General features: G+C 41.7%; 1 protein-coding gene across 1 annotated transcript in view; it reads right to left on the bottom strand.

The window, feature by feature from the left end:
• Window positions 1–24,011, bottom strand: part of MCF2L2 (MCF.2 cell line derived transforming sequence-like 2) — a 280,616-nt gene that overhangs the window by 67,423 nt on the left and 189,182 nt on the right. The window contains exons 16-18 of the mRNA XM_018047459.1: window positions 8,217–8,283; window positions 7,084–7,199; window positions 5,386–5,455 (exon numbers count right to left, since the gene is read on the bottom strand). Of these exons, the coding sequence (XP_017902948.1) occupies window positions 5,386–5,455; window positions 7,084–7,199; window positions 8,217–8,283 (253 nt within the window). The remainder of the gene's footprint in view (window positions 1–5,385; window positions 5,456–7,083; window positions 7,200–8,216; window positions 8,284–24,011) is intronic.

Below are 24,011 nucleotides of genomic sequence, written 5' to 3'. Positions count from 1 at the left end.
AGAACAATCTTGGCTAAAGTTTTTTCTGTTTCATCACTTTAAGTATATCCTGCCACTCCCTTTTGGCCTGCAGAATTTTCTGTTGAAAGATCAGCTGTTAGCCTTATGGGAGTCCCTTTGTATGGTATTTGTTGCTTTTCCTTGCTGCTTTTAAGATTTGTTATTTGTGTTTAATTTTCATTAGTTTGATTAATATGTGTCTTGGTGTTTTTTTCCTTGGGTTTATCCTATACGGGACTGTCTGAGATTCCTGGATTTGGGTACCTATTTCCTTTCCCATGTTAGGGAAGTCCTTGACTATTGTTGTTTTTCAGTTGCTAAGTCATGTTCTGCTCTTTGCAACCCCATGAGCTTGCATCATGCCAGTCTTCCCTATCCTTCACTATCTTCTGGAGTTTTCCCAAACTCATATCCACTGAGTCGATGATGCCATCCAACCATCTCATCTTCTGTTGCCCTCTTCTCCTCCTGCCCTCAACCTATAATCTCCTCAAATATTTTCTCATACCATTTCTTTTTGTCGTCTTCTTCTAGGGCCCCTATAATTTTAATGTTGGTACACTTAATGTTGTCACAGTGGTTGCTGAGAGTGTCCTTATTTCTTTTGTTTTTTCTTTATTCTGCTCTGCTTCAGCTATTTCCACTATTCTATCTCCCAGCTCACTTGTCTGTTTTTCTGCCTCAGATAGTTTTCTATTTGTTCTTTCTAGTGTATTTTAAATCTCAGTTATTGTGTTGTTTATTGCTGATTGTCTATTCTTTAATTCCTCTAGGTCCTGGTTAAGTATTTCTCACATCTTCTCTATCCATGCTTCCAGTCTATTTATATGTGCCTCCATTTTGTTTCCAAGATTTTGGATTGTCTTTACTATCATTACTCTGAATTCTTTTACAAGTAGACAGCTTATTTCCTCTTCATTTGTTTGGTCTTAAGGTTTTTTTGTTTTTTTTTTTGTTTTTGTTTTACCATATTCCTCCATCTGCTGCATTTTTCTCTGTATTTTCATTTTGTTTAATTCACTGTGTTTGGGTTCTCCTTTCTGCAGCCTGGAGGATTGTAGTTCCTTTTAATTGTGGAGTCTGCCCCCTGTGAGTGAGGTTGGATCAGTGTTTTGTAAAGGTTTCCTTGTTGGGAGGACTTGTGCCTGTGTTCTGGTGGATGGAACTGGATCTTGTCTCTCTGAGGGGTACTGCCGGAGTCCAGCAGTGTGTTTTGGGGTGTCTACGGGCTTGGTATAGCTTTGGGTAGCCTTTCTGCTAATGGGCAGGGCTGTGTTTCTTTTTGCTAGTGATTTGGCATGAGATGTCTGGCACTGGAGCTTTCTGGCCTTTGGGTGAGGTTTGGTCTTAGTGTTGAGATGGAGGCCTTTGGGAGAGCTCTTGTCAATTAATGTCCTATGGGGTTGGGAGTTCTCTGGTGGTCCAAAGTCCTGTACTCAGATCTCCCACTTCAGGGGTTCAGGCCTGATCCCTTACTGTGGCACCAAGATTTCACAGGCCTCATAGCACAGAAGATAAAAGCCCAACTCAATAGCCAAGGTGAAACCAACACTCAATGGCCAAGAACACCCAAAGAAACTCACACACTTACGAAGGGAAAAGAAGAGAGAAAACAGAGGAAAAAAAAGGATAAAAAAGGAGTGAAAAAAGAAGAGCATAATCACAACTAGGGTAAAAATGAATTTGTTTAAAATTAAAACATTCCAAAAAATGGAAAAAGTAGGTTATAAAAAATAAAAATTTAAGGGATAATTTTTAAAAAAAGAACATGAAATAATATGAAAAAGAAAAGAAAAAAAGGTGAAAGGTGAAAGGGTGAAAAGGAAAGGAGGAAAATGTATATAGAGTGGCAATTCCACCTCCACCTCCCTAGGAGTTCTTCCAAAACTCGACTGTTCTCTGTATCTGTTGTGGGGACAGCACAGACTCTAATCTAGCCCTATACCTGTGTGTGCTTGCCTCCAGTGTCCACAGTGGCCAGAGCTAGGGCTTCTTCTTTTGTGTGAACACTCATTGTCCTTTTATATATTCCATAGGACTTCCCTGGTGGCTCAGTGGTAAGGAATCTGCCTGCCAATGCAGGAGACGTGGGTTTGATCCCTGGGTCGACAAGATCCCATGGAGGAGGAAATGGCTACCCACTCAGTATTCCTGCCTGGGAAATCCTATGGACAGAGGAGTCTGGTGGGCTACAGTCCATGGGGTCACAAAGAATTGGACATGACTTAGCAACTAAACAACAACAAGACTCAGAGTTTACCTAGTTGATCGTGTGGATTTAGTCTGCAGCTTGTATAGCTGGTGGAAAGGTTTTCAATCCTCTTCCTTAGCCACTCTGCCCCTGGAGCTCAACTGTGGTTTTATCTCCACCTCTGCATATGGGTCATCCACTGGAGTTTGCTCCCGAGGCTGCCCTGGAGGACTTGGGTCTGCCCCAGGGAGGACTGGGTGTGAGGTGGCATAGTTGCTTGGATCAGAGACCCCGGAAGCACCAGGTATGCAGAGGAGCTGGTGCAGGTGATATGGCTCTATTAGGACTTTTTCTATCTTCTGGCAACTCCTCCCCAGGGAACTCTGCCCCACTGAGGACCAGGTATGGAGGTGGCTCAGCTGGCTGCATCGTGGGAAACCTGGCAGTGCCAGGTGTGCAAGGAAGCTGGTGGCCATGGGTACATGAGATTTTCACACTATTAGGGTTTGTTTGTTTGTTTGTTTGTTTGTTTTTCCATAGCCTCTGGCAGTTCTACCCTAGTGAGGACTAGGTGTGGAGGTGGCGCAGATGCTTGGATCCCAAGGAACCTGGATGCGCCAGATGTATAGGGAAGCCAGCAGCCACAGGTGCAGGATATAAGGATATAAAAAGGCTATTAGAGCCTTTTTCCAGAGAAGGCAATGGCACCCCACTCCAGTACTCTTGCCTGGAAAATCCCATGGACAGAGGAGCCTGGTGGGCTGCAGTCCATGGGATTGCTAAGACGACTGAGCAACTTCACTTTCACTTTTCACTTTCAACCAGTAGAGAAGGAAATGGCAACCCACTCCAGTGTTCTTGCCTGGAGAATCCCAGGGACGGGGGAGCCTGGTGGGCTGCCGTCTATGGGGTTGCACAGAGCTGGACATGACTGAAGAGACTTAGCAGCAGCAGCAGCAGCAGAGCCTTTTTCTAGCCTCTGGCAGTTGGTGTTCAAAGGGCTTCCTTGGCTGGTCCTTCTATGGTGCTTGGTGCAGCAGGCATTCAAAGGGTCCTCCTGGCTGGGGTCCCTCTCTATTGCTTAGTGTGTCAGGCACTCAAAGGGCCACCATCTCTGAGGTCTTTCTCCATCAGCTGCTAGCATCAGTATGTGGGGAGGGAAAGAGGCTACAGTAGTGATTCTACTCCCTGCACTTGACTCAGCAGTATCACCCTGCCTCCAGAGCTGCCCAGCTTTCTTCCAAGGACATTCTTCTATCTCCTCCCTCACATCCCCTCAGGATGTCTCCCACAGTCAATAGCAATCCTTGTCCTGGGACTGCTCTCCAGCCCCTACCCAGTCCCTACTGTGCATACTGGAAGACCTGTGTCCCTGTCTGGGGTACATAGGGCTGCAGTACAGATTGTTTGTGTGGTTCTCATTCCATTCAGACCTTCACAGATCAGCTGCTTCATCCTCCAACAGCCTCAAATGCCTCCCCTTTGTCCCAAACTATTCCTCCGATGCGGGGGTTTCACCCCTGCTTCAGTTCCTCCACCCCATGGGTTCAGGTCCAGTCCTACTCACTCTCTTTCTGTTTTTTCCCTTCCTTCCTTCATTCTACCATGTTTTGCGTCAATCTATGTATTCCCTTCTGGTGGTTAGGGACTCCAGCCAGCTCTCAGCTGGTGCTCTGTGAGATCCTCTGCATCTGAAGATGTATTCCTGATGCAAGCACAGAGAGAGATATACTCTGCATCCACCTACTGCGCTGCTATCTCATCATCTCCTCCAAAATAGTTTTTAGTGTATCTTTAATTCTGGTTCAGGATGAAAAACCTATGATAAGGCTGTGATGGAAAACCCAGGTAGGGCTATGGAAGGGGTCTTCTAGGTTGGTTAAAGCTCTGAGGGTTGAAGACTATTTCTCCACTGTGTCTAATAGCTTGAAACCTGAGGAATTTTCATTTCCTTGCTTTTGGTTTATCATAAATACTACTCTTAGACTTATTAGTCCTATTTTGAGCTGCTGAAAAATTTAAGTTGTTTGATTTATTGTCTCAGGCTCATTAGAAAAAAAAAGAGCAAGAGAATGAAAGGAAGGGCTGATTGGGAGAGAGAGAAGAAATGCGAAAGGCTTAGAAAGAAGAGGGCATCTGGGTCAGGTTTCCCAGTGGCTCAGCAGTAAAGAATCTGCCTGCAATGCAGAAGACACAGGAGATCTGGGCTCAGTCCCTGGGTGGGGAAGACTCCCTGGAGAAGGAAACGGCAACCCGCCCCAGTATTCTTTCCTGAAAAATTCCATGGACAGAGGAGCCTGGCAGTCCATGGGTGGCAAAGAGTCAGATACAACTGAGCACTGCACTGTACTTGACGTTGTAGAAAATAACATGGAAGAATACTTTCTGAGAGTTTCAGTTTCACAGTTCTTTTGAGAGTGTTAATACAACTTTAGTGAAGAATTTAAGCCTGCTGTGTGACTCTTGTCCTAAGACAGTGTCAACCACAAATTGGCGCTTGCCAAGGTCATTTGTCATCTTCCTCTGTGGAGGCTGAATCCTGTGCTACTGCAGCTGTTGTGAAGAGTGAAGCACTCTGTGCTCCAGGGAAACTGGTGGAACACGTCTTTAGATAGATATTTTCAGGAACCTATCTTATAATTCCCAATTCTTGCATCTCCTCATATCTAGAAAAGCACTAAATCCCTTCATGGTGACATCAGCTCCTCATGACTAGCAGAAAACTTTTTGTAAAATAAGTGCATGATGGCATTGAACTCTCCTTTCACCAAAATCTTCTATATTGACCTCCCCCAACTACCACTTTGGAGCAGTTTCTCAGAGCTATCTGAGGTGCTGCCTCCTGGACCGAAGTCCTCTTTTGCCCCAAATAGAACTTAGCTCACACTATCACTTTGTGCATCTTTTCTAGTTGACAACAGTTAGCTTAGTCATCCAGAGGAGGATTATCTACCTCAGGGATCAGGGGGGCCAGTCTTCTATTTTAGGGGGCTTTGCAGGAAACCAGGCTTGCAGTCCTTCCCACCTAGCAGGGTGAACTCAGTTCACACTGGGTGAAGTCCAGTTTGCATTCAAAAGGCAGATACAAATTTTTAGACCATTTGTGTTTCCATTTGCCCTTGCCATTTACATAGAAAATAAAGGGCTGACTTTAATCACAAGGTTATTTTGATTTATTAGGGGCATAGACTTACTCTCTTGAGAAAGCAATGTGCCAGAAGTTCAGGGTTTTCGGTGCATTTTTCCAATTCTTTTAGAAAAGTCCTAGGGAAAGAAAAGTATAATAATGCTTTGATTTATATATATATATATATATGGGATTAACAAATTTTTTTTTTTGAAATAAAATCACATAATGCTTTAAGAAGTGCATAGAAAAATGTTGTTTTCCAGGCTTTACCGCTTTTGACTCATCTTCAACATGCTGATTTGGAAGAAAAAAAATGTATTCTGTGCCATTAATAGGATTCTGTGAAACCACTCATACCTGTTTGGGTAATTCTAAGCACCAGACAGACTGGATACACTGATAATCTCTGCTACATGATAGTGACATTAACAAGAACCACTGTTGCTGCTGTTACTACTACTACTATCACTGAGAGCTGACTATAAATCAGGCATAAGCTAAGTGCTTTGCAAATAGTATCTCATTCAATCCTCCACCAAACCTTGCAAGACAGAGTTTCATAAGAGTGAAACCTGAGGTTCAAAGAAGCTGTATAACTTCTCCAGGAAAAGAAACAGAAATAGTATTTTTATTTCAGCTTTGTGTCTGACCAATGGCAAAGAGATGTGGTTAAGAAACAACTGTGATTCCATTCACCAAGCAGTCTCTTCCCTCCTATCAAGTAGATGTGAGAGCCTGGAGCCATCAGAATGGGTAAAGTAGTAAACACAAGATGTGGTTTTGTCATCTGTAAAATGAAAGAGTTGGAACATGATTTCCTAAGTTCCCTCGTTTTCTCATTCTTTAGAACCCAACACCTTGGGCTAAAAGGACAATTGGGCTAAAAGAACAGGAGCTATGGGCTAAAGGGACAATTGTCTGACTGGTTAGCATTTTCTAACACCCTGGTTCCCAGCACCCCTCTATGATAATAGGTAAGTGGACTTGTGTCTTAGTCAACTTTGTACTCCTAATGCGGAACACAGTGCCTGACACAGAACAGGTGCTCAATAAATGCTGATGTGTAAATAGATGAATAAGGAAAGGAACCCATGAATGAATACAACATCGACGCCTGACACTAGTACATGCTCCATTAATGTCTTTTCCCTTCTTCCTTGGGGACCTTCTCACCTCATTCTCATCTCATCCTACCCCAATCCAATCCACTGAAGCTGAGTTTCAGCTTTAGCATCAGTCCTTCCAATGAATATTCAGGACTGATTTCCTTTAGGACTGACTGGTTTGATCCCCTTGCAGTCCAAGGGACTCTCAAGAGTCTTCTCCAACACCGCAGTTCAAAAGCATCAATTCTTCAGCACTCATACATACATGACTATTGGAAAAATCATAGCTTTGACTAGATGGACCTTTGGAGGCAAAGTGATGTCTCTGCTTTTTAATATGAAAAGCTGAAACTCCAACACTTTGGCCGCTTGATGCAAAGAACTGACTCATTGGAAAAGACCCTAATGCTGGGAAAGTTGAAGGCAGGAAGAAAAGGGGATGACAGAGGATAAGGTGGTTGGATGGCATCACCGACTCAATGGACATGAGTTTGAGCGAGCTCCAGGAGCTGGTGAGGGACAGGGAAGCCTGGTGTGCTACAGTCCATGGGGTCACAAAAAGTAGTCAGACACGACTGAGAGACTGAGCTGAACTGAAGTGATTTCCATCCTTCTCTTATTTTCCGTTTTCTCTGATAATTTGAATCATTATATACCTGTTGTGAAATTCGTAAAGTTCTCTAATGTTCCCAAAGAGAAACTCCTTGTTATTCCGCAGAACATCTGGAATTAGATGCTTCAGCCAAATAAAATCCATTGGAATGATATATCCCTGCAGAGGTGGAAAGAGGGTAGGTTTTACAAACAGGAACACATAGATATGATCTGAATTAGACAGTGTAGAGGCCAAAACTTCAATAATTGGGGAGTATAGCACACATGTTTCTTGCAAGCCATTCTTTCAGATACTTTCTTTTGATGTTATATTCCTCATTGATCTATCTTCAGACTAAGATGGCTTAATGGCAATGATAAAATGATGGTATTTTTACAGGAAGAAGAAATCCATTTTTTAAATTCGCCACAAAAGTCAAATGGAAAAGGAAAAAAAACTTACCTCTTATTTTATGACCTGATGCAATTACTATTGTCTTATTTCCTTTATGGCTTTTAAAAGCTTATTATGTATGGTTATAATCATAATACATATATAATTTGTAGTCTGGTTTTCTGTATGCCTTTTTAGACTCTGCTTGTAAATTTCTAGAAGTACTATTTTTAATTTAATCTTACAAGCATTTATTTCAATGTTGATTTTTATTATTAAAAATAATTATTTTGTAACAGTTGACTAATACTTAATTTAGCATCAACCATTCCCCTTTTTACTGGATATTTGGTTTTATTCTGATGTTTTATTGTAAAAACTTTCCATTATAAGTTTATACATATAGTTTATTTCTCAAGATTACTACCTTAGGAAGATAGAGAAAATATAAACTTTACTCTTAAGTAAAAAGAATACTACTTAATACAATGAGAAACAATTCTATGTATCAAAATGTTTAAATTATCACATCCTGTTGGCAAGCATATGATGAACCTAAGTGGGGCATTACTGGAATCATATGAGTTGTTACAATCCTTTGTAAGTTATTTTGTTACATGAATCAACATAGAATGTCCTCCTGAAAAAAACAAAAAAAACAACCACGTGTGCTATTATAAGACCTGAAACTTTGGTGGGAATTCTAGACACATAAGGCAACTATCCTGAATTTCTTTCTGCAACAAAATTTTTACAGTTTGAATACATGATTAACATCCCCCTTGCCCCAAATCTACTTACATCAATTATGTCCTTAATCTCTTTTATGTAAGTCTCTTCAGTCTCAAGCAAGTCACGTATAATATGCCTGAATCAGCAGCAGGTGGGAAGATGAAAGAGAGAGAGAGTGGGGTGGGGGGAAGCAGTGTTTTAGAATTCTTTTAGAATAACAGTCATCAATACAGTTCCCCTCAGTGGCTCACCTACTTAGGTTGTAGACAGTTCATTCTGTTCTGCTGAAAACCCAAGGCCAACATCTCACAAAACCACATTCTGATCACTCTGGCATGAGAAGAAATGGCAAAGTTAAAGGACTCAAAATCCATGTATGCAGCCAGAGAATGACCTATTTGTGGGCCATAGTGTGGGGGCAAGAGGGCAGACACTGGGGTAGGAAATATCAGCTTTGGTTTCTTGGTCAGGAAGGTCTGCCTGATCCCTACATCGCACATGTGGTTTCCTAGATTTTCTCTCCAGCCTTCTGCTATTTCATTGCTCACATCATGATCTTTGACCTATAGGAATGCCTTTTCTTGTGTGCATGGGGTTAGATGCCTGCCCATCCCCCTTCCTCTAGCATTCCATGTTTCTGTGTGATTGATTTCCTACAGCCAGAAGACATGTGCTTTTTCTGTTTCTATTGGAAAGGCAGGTGGGAGGTGTGGTATGCAGAATTCTAACATGGCCCGCAAGATTCCTGGCCCCTAGTGCACATACACCTGCTCCCAGTTAGTCAATCAAACACTAACATAAGTGAAGATATTTTGCCATTCTGTTTTGTTCCAAATCAGTTGACCTTAAGATAGGTAGATTATCAAGCTGGGCATCTCCTACTCCCATGGACTCTAGATCTGGATCTAAAAATCAGTGAGATTGGAAGCACAAGAAGGATATAGCACAAAGGACGTTCTCCTTTGCTGGATTTGGAGATGGAGGTGGGGTACACACCAAGGATCACAGGCAGCCTCTGGAAGCTGAGTGAAAGTGAAAGTGAAGTCGCTCAGTCGTGTCCGACTCTTTGCGACCCCATGGACTGTAGCCTACCAGGCTCCTCCCTCCATGGACCAGGCTCCTCCCTCCATGGAATTCTCCAGGCAAGCGTACTGGAGTGGGTTGCCATTTCCTTCTCCAGGGGATCTTCCCAACCCAGGGATCAAACCCAGGTCTCCTGCATTCCAGGCAGATGCTTTAACCTCTGAGCCACCAGGGAAGCTGAGTGGCCCCCAGCTAATAGCCAGCAAGGAAATGGAACTTCAGTCCTATGGTTGCAAGGAACTGAATTCAGCCACAACTGCGTAAACTTAGAAGAATACCTTGTAAGAAGTGCAACTGGCCAACGCCCTGATTTTATCTACATGACTTCAGCAAAAAGCCAGTCTTGCTATGCTCAGGCGGCTCCTGTCTCAGGGCAACAGTTTGTGGCTGGTTTTCAATGTAGCAATAGAAAAACAAAAGAAACATCCCCACGTCTATCTCTAGACTGTTTTCCTTCTCTCCTCAGGTTGTATGGCCACACTTTCCTTTTAGGGCTTTCTTTCGGGCCTCCAAGTGAATCAGTGTTTGTACAAGTGTTCACATGTAGAATATACACATTTGTGGTTTCCTGTGAGCTCCTCATGAATTATCTATTAAACAGTAGCCTACCCTAGAAAATAGTTTATTTTCCTTTCATAAGAATAGATATAACAAATAGCAACAAATAATCAAAGGATGTGATATAGGAAATTCACACAAATATACAAATGACTATTAGTCTTATAAAAAAAACGCTCAGTACATATGAATCCAACAGAGGTAACAATTTTCAGCTTCTATAGTATGTCAGACACTGCAAACCTCAAAGGAAGACTGGCAGATGAAGATATGAAAACATGCTCAGATAATACTAGCAAAAGGATAAATCTGTACAAGATATAACTCATCATGCTTTAAAACACACATTGACTGGTGTGTGTGACTTAACTCAGCGTTTTCACTTCTAAACATGTTCATTGTTTGTAATTAAAACAACAGAACCTCAACAACAAGACATAAACTGGAAGTTACTTAAATTATGGTACATACACACAATGAAATGCCAGGCAGTTTTTAAAAAGAATGAAGCTGACTGAATCATGCTGATACGACACAGTCCAAGAGTTTAAAGTGAATTTTAAAAAACAACAACCAAATGTACAACAATGTGTAGAATATGACTAGTTGTATAAAAGTCACACTATTTGTGTAAAATGAGTGTGTATACATACATATATGTAAAATTATCTAATGCTTAGAAAATTCATGCCAAGAATCTTAAAACATTGTTAAGTGATTTTCTTTAGAGAGTGATAATGAAGACAAGAAAACAGAGGAAAAATTTTTATATTTTACTCTTCACCCTTCTTCAATCTTTGATTTGAAAAAAAAGTAAGGATTTTATTGGTGGTCCAGTGGTTGAGAATCCACCTTCCAATGCAGAGGACACCAGTTTGATCCCTGGTTGGGGAACTAAGATCCCACATGCCACAGGGGAGCTAAGCCAACCAATGACAACGAATGAGCCTGCACACTCCAGAGTTCATGCTCTGCAGTAAGAGAATCCCACAGCCACAACTAGAGAAGCCCCATTCCCCATGTCGCAACTAGGAAAAGGATGAGTGCCGCAATGAAGACCCAGTGTAGCAAAAATAAAAATTTAAATACTTACTGCATTTATAATTTTTTAAAATGGTTTACATGACACTTTAAAATGAATGTTACTGACAGTGATGACATATACACCCCATTTGAAAGATATCCTACAATTTACCCTATACTATAACGATTATCTTTTCTTAAAATGAAAATTTTATATCTATTTATAAATGCTTGTTATAAGACAAAACTGAGAAAGGACAGCCATTGACCAAGGATACAATTTCAAGAAGTATAATTCTGCCAAAAAAGTTACTTCAAGATCATATTTATTAGTAGCTAATGAGTCTCTTGTCCCATCACTTCGTGGGAAATAGATGGGGAAACAGTGGAAACAGTGTCAGATTTTATTTTGGGGGGCTCCAAAATCACTGCAGATGGTGACTGCAGCCATGAAATTAAAAGATGCTTAATCCTTGGAAGGAAAAGTGAAAGTGAAGTCACTCAGTCGTGTCTGACTCTGTGACACCATGGACTGTAGCCTATCAGGTTGCTCCATCCATGGGATTTTCCAGGCAAGAGTGCTGGAGTGGATTGCCATTTCCTTCTCCAGGGGATCTTCCAGACCCAGGAATTGAACCCGTGTCTCCCACATTGCAGGCAGATGCTTTACCATCTGAGCCACCAGGGAATCCCAATAGCATATTAAAAAGTAGAGGCATAACTTTGCCAACAAAGGTCCATCTAGTCAAGGCTATGGTTTTTCCAGTAGTCGTGTATGGATGTGAGAGTTGATCTATAAAGAAAGCTGAGCACCAAAGAATTGATGCTTTTTAACTGTGGTGCTGGAGAAGAGTCTTGAGAGTCCCTTGGACTGCAAGGAGATGCAACCAGCCCATTCTAAAGGAGATCAGTCCTGGGTGTTCATTGGAAGGACTGATGCTGAAGCTGAAACTCCAATACTTTGGCCACCTGATGCAAAGAGTTGACTCATTGGAAAAGACCCTGATGCTGGGAGGGATTGGGGGCAGGAGGAGAAGGGGATGACAGAGGATGAGATGGCTGGATGGCATCACTGTCTCAATGGACATGACTTTGAGTAAACTCCGGGAGTTGGTGATGGACAGGGAGGCCTGGTGTGCTGTGGTTCATGGGGTTGCAAAGAGTCGGACACGACTGAGCGACTGAACTGAACTGAACTGAATGAGTCTCTAAGTAAAAGGTTCCTTTGATTTTTGTAAATCGTCCTGAAATAATGATAATTGCTATGTCAGAAAGAAATACAGGCCTCAATACCAATCTGTTTCTAAGAGTCGTGACATTAAGTAGGACCACAGCAACAGTTAAGTGTTCATAGAAAACCAGAGTGCAGCCAGCTTCTTTTGCCCCGTGAAGCACTGGGCTTAAGTAACTTGGCAAGACTGTTTAAGGATGTATTGACAATTAAATGAAGTCACAATGCAGAAATAACTAAGTGGGCAGAAGTCAGTCTTACCATTCAACATTTATATGAGAACTTAGAGACCCCTAGGAGTCTTTAGCAATCTGACACAAGAAAATATTCACAACTCAGAAGCAAAAAAAGTCCCTGGTCAGGTCATGTTCCAAATTCAACTGCTTCATTTTAGTATTTTTTTGAGTGCAATGGATAAAACTCCCAACAACAGGAAGTCCCCTGAACACTGGTGGGCTTCATTTCAGTTCAGGTTAAAAAAAAAGAAAAATTCTCACACCATTGTTAGTCATTCTTTTTCTTTTCTTCTCCTTTGTTATCATTACAAATAACTTTATAAAACTGGAGAAAATTAATGATTCTAGCTGATGATTGCCTGCTTTATTATTCCAAAGCACTGGAAAAAACTCAAGGATTTAATATCTAAAGTCATCAAGTGTATATTATGTAGGTGAAAACATTGGGAGTACTCAAGTAATTTTAAAACCTTAAACACGTAGAGCAATTTATGTCCTGGTTGATATCTACCCAGGGGTGGAACACTGTAATTAGGATGGAGTTGATGATGCCAGATCAGCCTGCACAAATCTACTCTACACTAAATGTACTCTCTGGCTTTGATTTACATGTAAAAATGGATCTCCCTTCACCCACATCCCCAGATCATTAAGGAGGAAATGGTAAGGGACTGTTTTTTCTCTGAAGCAACATTATAAGGTAGCATAAAAACATAACTTTGGATGGCTAATTCCATCCTATATAACACCTCCTCTTTGCTTCAGATGACACCATAACCAAGAGACAGGAAAGGAAAGCTTTTTAAAAAGATGAATGCAGCCCTATTTTGTACACAAGATCATTAATGCACTATGTATGTGTTAGGATTTCCTAGTAAGTTTCTTCTTTGCCCACACACCTTAATCTGTTCCCTCTTTTAATCCTTTTCCCCATCCCCTCCTCAACTTCCCAGCTCTCCAACAGAAGGATGTTCTTTTGAAAACCAGTCTGTTTGAAGTTTATTTTTGCTCATCAACTGTAAAAACAATTTGCCATCAAAAGATTTCATTTACTCCTCATAGTCTATCATATCACACACATCAAAAGTATTATAGATTTTCACTTATAAAAAGCTAGTTTTCATCTCATACTCTCTTTGCAAAAATTAAACATCTGTTTTTATCCTTTTCAAACCCCAAAGCTTCTGATGTAATGGATATTCATCTTCTTAAACCTTTCTTTTCCTCTGGTTTCTCTTTATTATTCATGTTTCATTTACCACCCTGTTTCCTCTCTATTCCTTTCTTGTTTCATCTTTCTCCTTATGTCTAATATTGCTGCTCCCTCAAGATCTGAACTCAAGTTTCTAGACTTCCTTCTCTCCTCTTCCCTCATGCTGTTGACTCTCCTATATCTTTATCTTCCTGCCAAATCTTTGGTCATGCTCAAGCCCATATGTCTTCACCTGGATGCTTCACAAACACCTCAACACCTCGGGTTGAAGCAGAATTCATCCGACAGGAATAGCATACGTATTGGTACTTACATGCTCCATCGCTCAGTCATGTCCGACTCTTTGTGACCCCATGGACTGTAGCCCACCAAGCTCCTCTGTCCATAGAATTTTCTAGGCAAGAATACTGGAGTGGGTTGCCGTTTTCTTCTTCAAGGGATCTTCCCAACCCAGAGACCGAACCCACGTCTCTTGTGTCTCCTACATTGGTAGGTGGATTCTTTACCACTGAACCACCTGGGAAGCCCTATGCATATTGGTGGAAAAGTCATATTCTAGGGTTCCTAAAAATCACCCTGCTAACTTAACTTATATGCAGAGTACATCATGAGAAACGCTGGGCTGGAAGAAGCACAAGCTGGAACGCTGGGAGAAATATCAATAACCTCAGATATGCAGATGACACCACCCTTATGGCAGAAAGTGAAGAGGAACTAAAAAGCCTCTTGATGAAAGTGAAAGAGGAGAGTGAAAAAGCTGGCTTAAAGCTCAATATTCAGAAAACGAAGATCATGGCATCTGGTCCCATCACTTCACGGGAAACAGATGGGGAAAAAGTGGAAACAGTGGCAGACTTTATTGTCTGGGGCTCCAAAATCACTGCAGATGGTGACTGCAGCCATGAAATTAAAAGATGCTTACTCCTTGGAAGGAAAGTTATGACCAACCTAGATAGCATATTCAAAAGCAGAGACATTGTTTTGTCCACAAAGTCCATCTAGTCAAGGCTATGGTTTTTCCAGTGGTCATGTATGGATGTGAGAGTTGGACTGTGAAGAAAGCTGAGCACCGAAGAATTGATGCTTTTGAACTGTGGTGTTGGAGAAGAGTCTTGAGAGTCCCTTGGACTGCAAGGAGATCCAACCAGTCCATTCTAAAGGAGATCAGTCCTGAGTGTTCATTGGAAGGACTGATGTTGAAGCTGAAACTCCAATACTTTGGCCACCTCATGCGAAGAGCTGACTCATTAGAAAGGACTCTGATGCTGGGAGGGGTTGGGGGCAGGAGGAGAAGGGGACGACAGAGGATGAGATGGCTATATGGCATCACTGACTCGATGGACGTGAGTCTGAGTGAACTCTGGGAGTTGGTGATGGACAGGGAGGCCTGGCGTGCTGCGATTCATGGGGTTGCAAGACTGAGTGACTGAAGTGAACTGAACTGAAAACACAGTTGTTATTGCAAATTCTTCCCTGCCATTATCGCTTACATTCAATCTGCCACCAAGTCTTGCCTTTTCATCTCTGAACACACCTCTTGGAATTACCACTTATTCTCCATTTCCAGTACCTCCAATACAGAGCAAACTCCCCTGCCTTCTTATCTTGAATACTTTGGCACAATCCTAGCAGCTCACTTGTGCCCCTGAGATCTCACTCCCATCAATCTATTATACAGACCACCAGTTTATGCCCCTCCTAAAGCTCCAACTCCATTATACCATCATTCTCCATCTTAAAAACCTTATCAATTGCCCACAACTGTCAATGTTCCTCCCAGGATTTCAAGACTCTCCATTCATGTGAGAGAATTTTCTTAGGGTGCTTGCTCAAAAGGTAGATACAAACCCATAGATTCAGAATGATCCAGATGCTGGGAAAGAAGACAGGAGGAGAAGGGGGAGACAGAAGATGAGATTGTTGATGGTTGGGTGGCATCATCGACTCAATGGACATGAGTTTGAGCCAACTCTGGGAGATAGTAAAGGACAAGGAAGCCTGGCATGCTGCAGTCCATGCGGTGGCAATGAGTCAGACATGACTGAGTGACTGAACAACAACAAGATTCAGAATGGGTAGCAATATGGTCAAAGAAAACAAACAAACAAAAAACCATCAGTTAATCCTTATTTTACAAGTGGAAAAAGAAGGGCCCAGAGCCACGCATGGACTTGCCCAATGTCTTTGGCTTTGGCAAAGTCAATGTTCTCGCTAACACATTATGTTGCCCCACTTGGCCTATGTTTGGGGGTGCATTTAAAATCCTGTTTGCTGATTATGAAATAAAACACAAATTGAAATGAAACTAGCATGATGATATAACAGTACTGAGTTTCAGAAAAATAGGTTTCCAGGTCTATCTCTGCTTCTAACACGCAGGGTAACTTTGAACAAGCCATTTTCTTTCTTGGGGCCTCCATTTCTTCATGGATTAGATCAGCTCGAGTATCCCTACTGACTCTCATAGGTCATTTGCTAAACATCTTATCATCTTTTCTGAAAATTTTTTTTTAATTGGAGGATAATTGTTTTATGATGTTGTGTTGGCTTCTGCCATACATCAATGTAAATTGCCCAGAGGTATGTCCCCTACTTCTTGAACCACCCTCCTACTTCCCAGCCCAGCCTACCCCTGTAGGTTGCCACAGAGCAGAGTTGAGCTCCCTGAGTCATACAGCAAATTGTCACTGGCTATCTAATTTTCTATATGGTAATGAATATGTTTCAATGCCACTTCCTCAATTTGTCTATCTTATCTTCTTGAATAAGATATATGAAATGATCTTTGGTTTAATCACACCTTGCTTCTCATTTCTCACAAGAAAAGAGGCAAAGGTCATAGGCCTTTCAGTTACTGTGTGACTGCATGCACAGTAGGATGTCAAGGAGAAAGAATTGGTGTGGGCTGGAGAGGTCCTGGAGGTGAGAGCTGAACTGTCCTCTCCTCTCTAAGAAGTGAGGACTTGCAGCAAGACAGGAGGGTGACCCAGGAAGGAGGAAACGGGAGCAGGGGCTAGGAGTCCTGGCTACACGCAGGGCCCTGTGGGAACCAGGCTGCTGGGGCAGGGTCTGGGTGGGGAGCGTGGGAGGCAGGGGGGGCCCGAATGCAGGAGATGGCCATCGTGCCAGGCGGTGGTGGGACCCAGGGAAAGGTGCAGGAGTCTGAGTTGGCCAACAGGGCAGGGAATGTCAGGAGCCTGTTTCATTCAGCACAGAATAGGTCCTGAGGCTTCAGACTTACAAAAACAGGCTCTTAGTTTCACATCCTTTTTCTGCTTGATTAGGTGTTCCATAATTGCTTAATAAATTCCCAGAACTATAAATGGTAACAATTTGAAACACTATGGATCCATAAGATGACCGTGTTGAAATTAGTGATACTTTAAGCATTAATAAAAAGTCTGATGAATATAAATAGTTCTATACTTTCTGGAAGGCTAACAGTTACTAATGTGCCATCAATTGAAAGTCTTGCTCAGTTACTGATGTGCCATCAGCTCCTTCTGTTTTATATCTCACTTTCTATATTTGGTCTGATGTTGACTGGATTTGATCTCATTACTCTGATATGTTTAGGGTAAACTACCTTAAATTCTTTTTAGAGCAGGACGGGGCACAAATAAATTATTATTAAAGTTTATCTGGATGGGTGCTCACTTTTCAATATCACATAATAAATAATGACAAAGTAATTTCATGCATACTGCACTTTTTGAAAGAGGGATTGATTACAAACACAATCCCATTTATCCTAATTCAAGTTAACAATCCTGTATTCGTGTAGTATTTTGGGAATTATAATTGTTTTTCTTTTTGGCTGTATCACATGGCTTATGGGATCTTAGTTTCCCAACCAGGGAATGAACCAGGGTTCTTGGCAGTGAGAGGATGGAGTCCTAACTATTGGACTGCCAGGGAATTCCTCCAGTTTTTAAGAGTTGCAGTAAAATATATATTACATAAAAATTTCCATTAATTTAAAAAATTTTTGGCCATGCCACATGGCCTGTCGGATTCTAGTTCCCAACCAGGATAGAACCCACAGCCCCCTGCATTGGAAGTGTGGAGTCTTAACCACTGGACCACCAGGGAAGTCTTGAAATTTGCCATTTAAATGATTTTTAAGTGTATGATTCAGTGGAATTAAAATATATTCACAAAGTTGTGCAACCATCAGCAGAACTTTTTCATCAACCCAAACTGAAACTCTGTCCCCATCAAAGACTAACAATGTCCTTCCTCCTCTCAGGCCCTGGTAACCTCCATTCCACACTCCATTTTCTGTTTCTATCATTTTGCCTAGGTAAGTGGAACCATACACCATTTATTATTTTTTATCTGGCTTAATTCACTTAACACAATGTTTTCAAAGTTCATCCATGATGTAGCATGTATCAGATTTCATTCCTGTTAAAGGCTTTACATCTTCTATTGTTTGCATAGACCATATTTTGCTTATCCATTTGCTTGTTGATGGCCACTTGGGTTGTTTCTGCATTTTGGCTATTGTGAATAACGTGAACATTAGTTTGTGAATCTCTGTTGAGTTATTGATTTCACTTCCTTTGGGTATATACCCAGAAGTAAAATTGCTAAATTATACGGTAATTCTTTTTCTAACATTTGAGGAACCATCATACTGTAGTATTTTACATTCCCACCAGCAAGGCACCAGGGTTCCAATATCTCCACATCCTCATCAACACGTATTATTTTCCTTTTTTTTTTAAACATTTATTTACATGTCTGTGTCAGGTCCAGGTACAACAGGACCTTCGTTGCATCATGTGGGATCTTTCTTGCGGTGCACTGACTCTCTAGTTGTGGCACAGGCTTAGCTGCTCCACAGCACATGGGATCTTCCCAGACCAGGGATTGAACCTGTGTCCCCTGCATTGTAAGACAGATTCTTAACCACTGGACCACCAGGGAAGTCCCTATTTTCCATTTTTAAAATAATAGCTAACCTCATGATGTGAACCACAGTTATTTTTTAAATATGCATATCATCTTCCTTGATACATTCAACACTTGACAAAGAGCTCCTCCAGGACAGATATCCTATCATCCATCCCTTGTCCCCATACCTTACAAGTAGGCAAATTCTCAATAAGTATTTACTGAATGGATGAATGGTAGATTTAAGGAGCAGACACAAATTCTGTAAGCAGGAGCAGGTACTAACTGTTACTATCATTTCACAGAAGAGGAAATTGGGACTCAGAGCATTAAGTGACTTGACTGAGGTCAAACTACTGGCTTGGTGCTGCCAGAAAGAGGTTGTGTTCAGGATGTCCAGCTCTAGAACTAAAGACTGGTGTGGCAAGGGCGAATGTCAGTCCACTGAAATAGTACCCAATATTCGGACTCGGCAGCATGGCTCCATAAGGGACAGGGCCCACACAATAAGGACACAGGTAAGCAGGTTAGAGAAAAAGGGGTGGCTCAGCCCATAATCCATTTTTTTGCCTAGGATTCAAGGAACCTGGCTCAAATCTCAAAGCCATGGTGTATCAGCATATGTGCAATCCAAGCATAACAAGACTTCATGGGAGAGACTTCTGATACCAAGGAGACTCTTAGAATACTGCTGATAGGAAAATCATTACTACCTCAGTCCACGGGAAAGGGTCATATTGGTACTAATTCCAACCGGAGTATCCAAGTAACTTAATGATTTTCCCATAAAGGAAAGAAATTGTGAAAGAGGTAATAAGCTTCTGCCTTACGCAAAGGGAAATCTATTGCAAAAAGGAAATTCCCAAAGGTAAAAGAAAAGTATGTATAAAACAGTCAAAGATCAAGAATCATTGAAAAGACACATTACTTTCTCTACCCTCTGTACCTTTCTGCAGGCCTATTTGTATCTTTATCTACCCAGCAGATATCCTATCTATTAATCCCTTTCCTCCCCAAATAGTCTGTTTGTTTATTATGCTAGAAACTTATTTCTTGAGGTATTGCTCTTTCTAAGATTCCTAGCCCTATATTTACAGGAGCAAATAGGTGTTAATATTGGGCTTTATGACCCTAGACCATCAGACTAATCAAGACCAATTCATGAAAGGTTTGTTTTTTTTTTCAGAGAACATGATTTATCAAGAACTTTAGAACTGGCTTTTGAGAAGTGCTGCTATAAGAAAAATCTCACAATAGCTATTTTAAATTCCTAACTAATGATCCATATCTTAAATAATACTCAATACAAATCTGAAGCAAGCTTATAACTGCTTTTTAGAATTAATTTGAATAGGATTTGAACCATGTATGCTCCATAAAGCAGGCAATGAGAGCTTAATAATTATTAACTATTAAGAAAAGGGCGAGAATTATATTTTGGTTGTCCCTTAAATATTAGTACAACCAAACTTAAGTGCAAAATTTCTATCACAAATGACTGCATCTGAGTCAAGCACGCAGTCCCCATATCATAGTCAATAACTATTTTCTGAACATCTCCATGGACTGTGATTTTCTTCTTTTCCTCTGTACCATCTCATCACAGGACCCGAATAGGTTTTCCTCAGTTTAGATAACTGTCGGAAGGCTGGTGCCAATTGTCTTTTAAGATGTAAGTGTTAATCAGGTAGCATTCAAGAGTGTCCCTACACAAGTATCAAGTGTCCCTCCTGGCTTGGAGAGAAAAAGATGGAATTAGAGGCAGTCCCTGGAATCTGTATAGAATGCTGCATGGCTCTGGGAGTGTAAAGTGAATGTCTGATCTTTAGGTGGAGAGAGGAGGAGAAATGCTGAGGATCCACTGGCAGGAAGTTAGTACTGGGTCATTGTCACAAGTGCTGTTTGAGCATTTGCAACATGGAAAGAAAACCTGTCCCAGCCTCATTCACATGTCAATCCTCTACCCCCACTATCTTCCCCAAGTGAGGCCCACTCAGTCCATAGCACAGTGCTACTGCACCAAGGAGGGTCACAGCAAGTAGGACCTGCATCTCCAAGACTGTCCCTGTCCCTGTTGGACCCCTACTGAGGGTTTTAGGGTATGAGAGATGATCCCTGGGTTGGGGAGATCCCCTGGAGGAGGAATGGCAACTCACTCTGGTATTCTTGCCAGGAAAATCCCATGGACGGAGGAGCCTGGCAGGCTGTGGCCCATAGGGTCACAAAGAGTCGGATGCGACTGAGCAACTAAGCACGCACATATGAAAAATGCCCTTATGTACTGACGGAAGGAGATGGTGTATTAAGGAGGTCCCCCCACCCATGCAGAAGAGAAAAACACAAAATGGGTTCTTAGAATGGCCTGTGGGTGAGTATCTCTTTGTGCTGTCAATTCCCTTCATCTTTCAGCTCTGGATCTACCTAGTACGGTTTCATACAACTGCCAAGATCCCAGAACTGAGGCAGGCTGTTGAATGGTGCCAAACCACAAGAGCTACAGCAAGAACTGTAGGAAAGGGGATAGTGTGCCTCCAGTGTCAGCATTTGGGCCTTGTGGACATGGAAGGCGAAGTACACTGGGGCCATTGTACTGTGGATGAAGCTTCTTGGACCAAAATGTTGAACTTTTGATGAATGTGGGCAGCATTCAGCAAAAAATTGAATTCAACCAGTGGTTAATACATATTCACTCTTTGCAAGGCATTGCAGAAGGGTTTTTTAAGGGAACTGGAGATGAGCAGGATGTAATCTCCACCTTTAAGAGGTGTAGGTCATTCAAAGAGTAGGGAAAAAAGATCCATAGATATTGATACAGTGATAAAATGCCACTGACTGTTATTGACATGTAACAAATGCCCTGGGCTGGGTCCACCGGTGAGAAGGATTCTGGCTCTTGGGGTCATCCAACACCCATCCAGTCATCATTTCACAAACAGGTATTTGAATATCTCATTTTAGACCTGTTAAGCTTAAGCCTGATGTGACACACTTAAGTCAAGACTTTCCAGTTTGGAGCTCGGAATCTCGGTTAGAAATATAAATCAAGCATTGAAGGCAAATGATAAGATCACCAAGGAGCAAACGTGGCGAGAAAAGAATGCCCAGAAGGATATATGTGTGGGTAGAAGGAGGTGGTAGGCAGCAGAGGAGGAGGAGGCAGTGAAGGAGATGTCGCATTAACTGCTGATGCTCTATTAACAGAAAATGTATCTCTAGAGATGTGAAACATAGCAGGTCCCTTCATGGCAATGAAGCTGATGAGATAGAGCAGGAAGACCTGCTCACCAAGTCAGAAGAGCTTTCTGTAGCCTGTAATGAACGTGAGAGTGAAACCTGTCCACCCAGGCCATGAGGTGCCTTGCTCAGCATTTTGTACATGTTACTGCTCTGTGATCAGTCCTCACTGCACCCTTCCAGGCAGGAATTACCATGGGGCACAGAGAAGTTAGGTCGCTTGCCCAGATCTCGTAGCCAGCAGGAACTAAGTCAGGATTCCACCCTCACCTCTCTAGCAGCCCAAGCCTTGCATGAACTCTTACTGGCTTCAGAACACATAGCTTGTGGTATGTCTGAATTCATGGGGCAGGGCCTGTACAGGGTCTGTGTGGAAATCTCCCTACAGAAAGGGCAACTGAACAAGTCAGCCTGGCACTATGTTGGTATGCTTCAACTGTGTTAGGCATTAAGCAACCAGTTCTCCTTTCATTATTTCAATAACACTTCTCTCTTTGGGTTTCTTTTGCTCCCACCATCTCCCGGGTTCTCTTGTACTCGTTTCAGTTTTCTTTCGCCACAACTAATAACACATATCGTACTCTCTGGTTCTCTCTCCTACATTTGCTTCTTCTTTTGCTCTTTATTGGCCTTATCTTCTCCTTTCTAACTTGCAAATTGTAATTTCTATCGTCTTTCAAGTTCACCATCTTGATGCTACAGGTCTTTCTTTTCCAGCACTTCCCTAAATTTTCTAGTGCTCTGTGAAGCAAATTCCTGATGGTGAGATTAAAAGTCATTTATAAATCTAATTTTAGTTGATTCGGTTCACAAGCAGCTACTGTGGACACCGAGGGCAAGGTGACACTGTCCTCATTCTTTGTGATGGTCAAGTCGGCTTTGCTGCTATCAGTTAATTTTATCTCCAACTAATTTCAAAAATTTTATGCACTCCCTCTGGATAAAACAGAGTACTTTGTTACCATGAAGTCTATCATCCTCTTCTTCTCTTCCTGGGGTGGGACAAGGTGCCAGCTTGCTGTAAGAAATCCTCCCAGATGTACAAAGCTGCCTTCCCTGTGCATGCGTGGGCAGCTGTCAGGCATTCTGGACCACTTTGCTCATCCCCATCTCTTATCCACACCCTCTCCCCTCCTCCCACCTAAAGCTCCACATCCTTTCACCAATGTCTTGACTTACTTTTGAATCATTTCTCTTTCTGTCTGGGTTGTCTCTCTTCATATAGGTCGATGTGAATATGTGATTTTCACATATATTTATCAATGTTTCAGTCAGTTTGTATAGGACACAGTCCCATGTGTGTAAGCATGTGGAATACGCATGTGCGATACCTGGACTTATGTGGGCCTAGTTCCAAATGACCTGATGGTAATATAACGGCAATTGAACATTTGTACATAAATCTGACATATACAGATGATACCTAAGGGGAATATCTGTGGGTTTATAATCAGGATTTTGTTTCACATAGGTAAAAGGGGGTGATTTGCAATGGCACCCCACTCCAGTACTCTTGCCTGGAGAATCCCATGGATGGAGGAGCCTGGTGGGCTGCAGTCCATGGGGTCGCTAAGAGTCGGACACGACTGAGAGACTTCACTTTCACTTTTCACTTTCATGCATTAGAGAAGTTGAAATGGCAACCCACTCCAGTGTTCTGGCCTGGAGAATCCCAGGAATGGTGGAGCCTGATGAGCTGCCATCTATGAGGTCGCACAGAGTCGGACATGACTGAAGCGACTTAGCAGCAGCAGCAGCAACAATAAATTAGCTTATTTATGGGTCAGTCAGTGACTCCCTTACAAGTCAAAATACCTAAATATTTCTATCTGTGATAAGACATGCCATGAGGTCTGAGTAGATAATAGGAATACTGGGTCTGAGTAGATAATAGCAATACTAAGCCACACTCTCTATAGGTAATATATAAAAGAAAATAATCGCATGGCTCCATATGCTAAGGAGCTAAAGAAAGCAATTACAACACCTCTTTAAAAATCTAGCTAGAAATAACAAGTACAACGATGTGTTTACAGTTTCAAATTGATTCCATAATCTACTTTCAAGTCATTACCTGCCATTCCTTTTTTAAAAATTTATTTATTTTAATTCCTTTTACAATAACAAATCCACAGCTTTTACTTTACTGAAGTAAAGGGTTAAATTTTTTTCTGTCATATTCTTAAATAATATTGTACAATTACAAAATCGTTCAAAATATCACCACTATTCAATGACAATATTTGTTCTATAAGGAGGATGCTAGAACAACATCTGGGGAATAAGTAACAAACCCCCCCAAAATGATTTGTTTATACTTTCCTCCCTTCAGTGGAAATTTATATTCTGATTTTGTCTACTATGTGTATTAAGTATTCTGAATGGGG

Source organism: Capra hircus, chromosome 1, assembly GCF_001704415.2.
Source record: "Capra hircus breed San Clemente chromosome 1, ASM170441v1, whole genome shotgun sequence".
Taxonomy (NCBI): domain Eukaryota; kingdom Metazoa; phylum Chordata; class Mammalia; order Artiodactyla; family Bovidae; genus Capra; species Capra hircus.
Note: the sequence above shows the minus strand (reverse complement) of the source record. Positions and strands in the feature narration are given on the sequence as shown.